The sequence below is a fragment of the Callorhinchus milii genome, unplaced genomic scaffold (genome assembly GCF_018977255.1).
Source record: "Callorhinchus milii isolate IMCB2004 unplaced genomic scaffold, IMCB_Cmil_1.0 Scaffold16, whole genome shotgun sequence".
In the NCBI taxonomy this organism is placed as follows: domain Eukaryota; kingdom Metazoa; phylum Chordata; class Chondrichthyes; order Chimaeriformes; family Callorhinchidae; genus Callorhinchus; species Callorhinchus milii.
Genome location: NW_024704757.1, coordinates 5422973 through 5428983, shown reverse-complemented (window position 1 = coordinate 5428983; position 6011 = coordinate 5422973). Strand labels below are relative to the sequence as shown.

General features: G+C 45.8%; 1 protein-coding gene and 1 non-coding gene across 3 annotated transcripts in view; one reads left to right on the top strand and one right to left on the bottom strand.

Annotated features, from left to right (window-relative positions):
• Positions 1 to 207: 207 nt before the first annotated feature.
• The window catches only part of lmf1 (lipase maturation factor 1), a 202435-nt gene continuing 196631 nt past the window's right edge, over positions 208 to 6011 (bottom strand). For both annotated transcript variants that reach the window (XM_007903504.2, XM_042341079.1), the window contains one exon: positions 208 to 953. In XM_007903504.2, coding sequence (XP_007901695.2) covers positions 779 to 953 — 175 coding nt within the window. In that variant the 3' untranslated portion in view covers positions 208 to 778. The remainder of the gene's footprint in view (positions 954 to 6011) is intronic.
• trnaa-ggc lies at positions 3847 to 3918 on the top strand. Its single transcript has one exon. It is a non-coding gene; the product is annotated as a tRNA-Ala (tRNA).

Here is a 6011-nt window from a genome sequence, read left to right as displayed (position 1 = left end):
TGGTCTTACCTGTGACACTGCTGGGGTGCAGCGGGAGAAGGTGAGCAGAGCTTGGTAGGCATAGTGTTCTAGTGAGAGATCTGAACCCTCTCACCATGCATTTCTTTACGCCAGTGATGCCAGATATTCTGATCCAACTGAGCTCCCCTTTGACGCAAAGCTTTGAGGAAAGTTGGTCCGGTCAATAAAATGGATATACATTCTCGATTACGTTGGAAGTTTTAATTCGCTGTTTTCACGAGATTCACAACAAGTCCGTGCGTATCATAACAGGCACAACTGACGGCAATTGAGATTGATTAACAATAACAATCCTTGCATTTGATATAGCGGCGTATCACGGCTTTGAGATGTCTCAAAGCGCCTCACAGAATATACTGTAAATTGAATTGACTGTATATTTTGTGGGCAAGAGATGGGGAGAGGAAAGGTAGTCAAGAACATCAATGAAGGTGATACATGTGGTCTTCTACAGAATTGGTACCCATAAAATTGTTACAACACTTTCTCTGCTAAAACCCCATTTACTTATTTAGGGCTGAAAACATGCTGCAAATTGGTCTCAAACATGAATCGCCACCTTACTGCTTATGAAAATTAGCAACATTATAGTTTGTGTAAAATACAAATTGACTATGTACGGTTAAATGGTCTGTGCTGAAGTCTGTTGGCATTCAGTGTACATTAATTACATTCATTGTGCTTCACGGTATTTTAATAGGCATCAGTTCCTGAGGTGGTGGCAGGTTGTTCTTGTTGGATCTCTGGCGAAGGCATCTCAATGCGTATCAAGAGGTGGCCAGTTTTGCTCTTTGAAGTACTGCTTGAGGTGTTTCACACTGAGAGGTGGGAAGTACATCCCAATACGTTTCCGAATCCACCACTTACCATTGCCTGCGTGGCTGCCTCCTGGCCGGCTGAACTTGTATCGATAGTGTTCTGCCCTTATCCACCTGTCCGCAGAAAAGAGACATCAACTGTGTTCAGTCGGGAATAACGAATCATTTCAGGAACCTACTCATTGCTGTGTTTTTTTTTAACTGTAACGTACACTGTATGCTGCATTTCCTTTCCTTTCGCTATCCTGCCAAGAAATGACATTGCTGGAGTACCCGTCACTTCAAGTTACTGATACTCCAATGCAGTGCTGGGGGTGTGCTTCATTGGCGGAGACTCCGTCTTTCGGATGAGACGTTAAACTGTTCAGGTTAAAATCCCATGGCACTATTCGAATAGAGCAGGGAATTTCTCCTGGTATCCTGCCAACAATCCCTCAAATACATTTGGTGGGACTATCTGCATGGGCACACAGGCTGCCACGTTTGCCTAAAATACACAGTCACTACACTTCGCAGCAATCCCTGTGACGCTCTTTGAGGCACCTCGACGAGGTGGTAAAAGCCATGTGTCTAATGCAAGGGAAAAAAAAGATACAGTAATAAGATGAGTTACTGTCGAGCAGGGAACTTGGAATTCGCAGTGGAGGAGTGAGCACCAGCTAAATGGGCCACTTGATCTCCTTCATGCTGCAAAACATCTGAGTGACGTTAGACCTCTCACCATGTCACTCAACACCTTTCACATTCCCCACAGCAGCGCCCAGCCAGAAAGCTCAAACCTCAGCTAACAACTGAAAACAGAACAAACTCACGGCAGCTGGAAATAACAAAGAAGTACGAGACTGTCACGGACACTGATTAACGTCTGTAGTCTACCCTCACCTCTGTCTTGCCTTTATCAAGAAGTAACACCTGCAATAGCTCCAATCCCAGAATCACTGACGACTTAACAGTATTTTGCAGACCAGAGTCACTATCTGCTGAGCCTAACACATTGATTTATACGCACAGTAATGCTGGCACCGACTGTAGCCTCCAGCCCAGTGACATTTCGGTATTTTGTGGTCTGATTTTCCACCAAAAAGAGCTCTCATCAACCAAACCCTGTGTATTTTTCTTCGCGCTGTCTCGACACCGAACATGTAAGTCAACAAGCTTGTTATTGGGAACCTCGCTCGCACACAAACTGGGCAAGCCAGCTATATAGCTCCCCGCGAGAAAGCCCGGTCAAATGGTTGATTTTTCCGTTTTTCCGTACACATAGTGAAAGTTAATTAAATCGGCAATTTGGAAGCTTACTTTTCCAGTCTAGACAAAAGCATAACAATTGCACAAGAGCTGGTTGGTCCGATCTCTCTGCTGATGCTCTTTGAAATCGAGGCTGAACGAGACGTTTCTCTCTGTATGTACCAGGAAAATGCCACATGCCAGCCAGCGTGGGGAGGAGAGGGCAAGAGAGAGAGAGAGAGAGAGACAGAGAGAGAAAGAGAGAGAAAGCCAAATAGGTTCCAGCTTTGTTGAATTGAAACAGGGGGTGTGTTTACCTACTGTTTTGAGATTGATTTAAAATACAGTAGGTCTTGTTGTCTGACGACCGTTCAAAAGATATAGAATTATGCAGCACAGAAGGAGGCCATTCGGCCTACCGTGCCCGTGCTGGCTCTTTGAAAGAGCTACCAACTGGTCCCACTCCCCAGCTCTTACCCTTGCAATTTTTTCCTTAAGTATATTTTTCAAGCACTTCACACAATAGTGGGGGGGGGGGGGGGGGGGAGGAGGAGGAGGAGGTAGGGGGTGTGGGGGGAGCTGTAGCAGTATCACTGAGACATTCAAACAGTCATGTGGAGTTGCTCAATGATGCGATCTGGAACGTAGAGTGAAATGTTTCTCACAATGGATTCCCAAACTCCTGTTGCTCCCTGCAGCTTGGCTGAGGAGAGGTTGAGCAGCCTCACAGGCTCTATGATTGATCTCTCATATAGAAGCGGTGACATTATTGGCAATGTAACCCTATACTGTGAATCAATTCTCAGATGAGTGGGTCAACATTCATTCACCTTCATTGTCCACTCTCTCTGAAACAGTATGATCACGATGGACTCAGAACGCTTAACATGACTTGTCTTGACGGTTCTTTGCACCCTTTGATACGTGGTAAGTAAATACATCAGTGTGTGTCACTTTTCCAAAGCCACAGCCCTGATCCACAAATTCAGAGATCCTGCAATCAAACTGCTTCTCAGAGGTCAAAATAAAGCCAATTTATTTCTGACGGTGCAGATCAAGCCGGTTTGGTGAGAAAACTTCTGTTTGTCTTGTACAAGCTCTTTTGAAACCGGAGTTAATTTGTAATTGGCAAAGTGCTTGAGAAAAGCAATGAGGAGTCAGGTTTGATCTGCTCTGCAGGCGAGGGGAAATTTTCGNAAAAAAAATTGTGTTGCAGCCATATCCAGAGGCTGCTGTCGTTTCAAAATAGTCAGCCTCACAATTTACAATCACGACTTAGTCCATTGTCTTAGACTTAGTCTAAGCTGACACTCCATTGCAGTGCTGGGGGAGGGCTGCACTGTCGGCGGTGCCATCCTTTGGATGAGACTTTAGTTAAACTGAGGTCTCATCTGCCTGTTCCCATGAATTGTTAAAGATCCTGTGGCACTGTGACCCAGTACTCCATAGTGAATGAGTCCCTTCAGGCAAGGAGGGAAAACTGCCTGGAAGGGGGGTGTGGGGGGGGAGGGAGTAAGAAACATAAATCCAAAGCATCTAACTGTACAAAATACGGTTCACGATGTTCAATAGATAGGCACAGGCAATAAACATGCTAAGGTTGCAAGTACCTGCTGCGAAGTACGTACTGTTTAACGAAGCAGAACCATTGTCATTATCTTTCCAGGTGCTACGTGGATTTGAAGAGAGCAGGAGATCCAAAATAGCAGCTCAGTTGTAATAACCCACCCATCATTAGATCTCTCCGTATATGTGGTATCTTATTAACTACTAATTATAGAGTCCTGTAGCTCAGTGGTTAGAGCACTCGCCTGGCAAGCGAGAGACCGGGGTTCGATTCCTGGCAGGGCAAAACCTTGGGCAAGTTTCTTTACTCCACACGCCTAATAATAATCCCTCAAGAAAAAAAAACAATAATAAATTGGTCACTTCAATCCAGACTGTTTGTTGGACGCTGCTGTGCACAATTGGCTGCCGCATTTCGCCCACAAATATACAGTCAATTCACTTTACAGTATATTCTGTAAAGTGCTTTTAGACGTCTTAAAGGCATGATAAGGCGCTGTATCAAATGCAAGAATTATTATTATATTATTAGCTAATAGAGCATTAGCAAATAGACAGCGAAACTCAGACGACACTTTGGTTGATGAATCGGGAATCTGGAAGGATCAGTAAAGGAATGAGTGATACCTTACGCTTTACTGAACTCGTGGGGTTCTAGTTTGCGGTACATCTTACAGGAATCTTTAAATTGCTCTGTGACAGCACACTTCCCGAGGGTCGCCCAGATCTATCTCTGGTTACTAGAAGAATCCCCCTTTCCCTAATCTGCTTCTGTTTTATCCCTATCTTATTAAGAAATCCTGTTATGAGGTCCTGAAAATGAGCTCCCCTCCTCCCACCCCAACAAAATCACATGGAAAGCAACCTCCCACGACCATGAAAAGGCTGAGAAAATGTATGGCAAGGAATCCCTAAGAGAAGGAGACGCCACTTCAGACAGAACTGAATGGATTCAGGGGGTTCCTTTCCCTCTTCACCCGCTCCCCCGTCCTCTAATCAACAGAAACGCTGGAGGTACAGGGTGTAAGCAGATGCTTCGTTGCTGCGAGGGGGTGAGTCACTTGCTGGGAATCCGAGTGCCCCTGAGAGTACCTCAAGAGCGGATACACAAAGGCTTAGCGTGAGCAGCATTAGAAAGGCGCTTCTGGAGAACGGACAGATGCAACACTGAGCATTTGAACAACAACAACTTGCTTCTATATCGCGCTCTTCACGCGGGGCAGAGTCTCGGGAGCGCTTGAACCCCTGAATAGCGCGAGATGAAACCCAAGTGCAAGTGCCATAACCGAGTAACATTCTCTCTCTCTCTCTCTCTCTCTCCCTCGAGCTACCGTGGGGGAAATGTTCCAAGAACAGTCATACGCAGATGATAAGACACGGATGATAAGGAGCCATCTGTGGACTGGTGGCTCTGAGCGAGGACCATGTTGATTCACAGACTGCACACTAGGACGTTTCTTTTGTTGTTGTGAAGGGGAACCTGACATCACACAATGAACTCGTCAGAGAAATCTCCGTGTTTCCATGCTGTAAAGGACCCGTGGGTGACTGCACTGAGCCCATAAATCAGTGCGCAGAAACGGTCAGTAACACGCACACAAATGCCAAAGCAAATGTTTTGAGGGCAACAAGAGAATTATTGGCAATTATTCCGTGCGTGTGCCAAATATGATTAATTAAAAAAACACAAGTCCTTCCACCCAGGCATGTAGGGTAATTCTTATTATCAGTCTACAATTCAGGGTAAAAATAACGTGCAGTCTCACATTTTGTCTTGCAAACAGAGTCTTTCGTCAATGTTATTGCAATACTGAAGCTTCCTGACTGAGCCTGTTCCAAGTCCAACAGAATGCGTGAGGAGGTCATACTTGCAAACTGCCTCTTCATAGGCAAAGAGGGGGCAAGGTGGAGGGATTGAGGCAGGGGGTCTCAGAGTTAACCAATGCATCTTTGTGGGTTAACAACCTGAATTCATTTTGTGGAGCGGCACTGGAATGCTGGCTCCAGAATCACCTACAACAACAACTTGTACAGACAGCACCCTTCATGTGGGGCAGCGTCTCTGAGCCTGATGTCGAGGTGGGGGTAGGGAGGAGGTGAGCGCAAGCGCGGTCGAAGTGAAATGAAGCGGTAGCAAACTCAACCAGTCGGTGGGGGGGGAATGTGGTGTGCTTTACACCCTCCGGCGGCCTGTAGGAACAACTGGAACATTGCGATGTTTTGTAACAGATTCGATGTGAAACATCTCGTGGATGATTAAAAAAAATAAGGCAGGTGGAATTTCTCCCCAGGCATCTGCTGTGCATTTTGATCAGTACCCGCGGGGTTAACCCGGCACCTTTTAACCCATCGAGTGACAGGTTTTTATTGCTTTTGGGC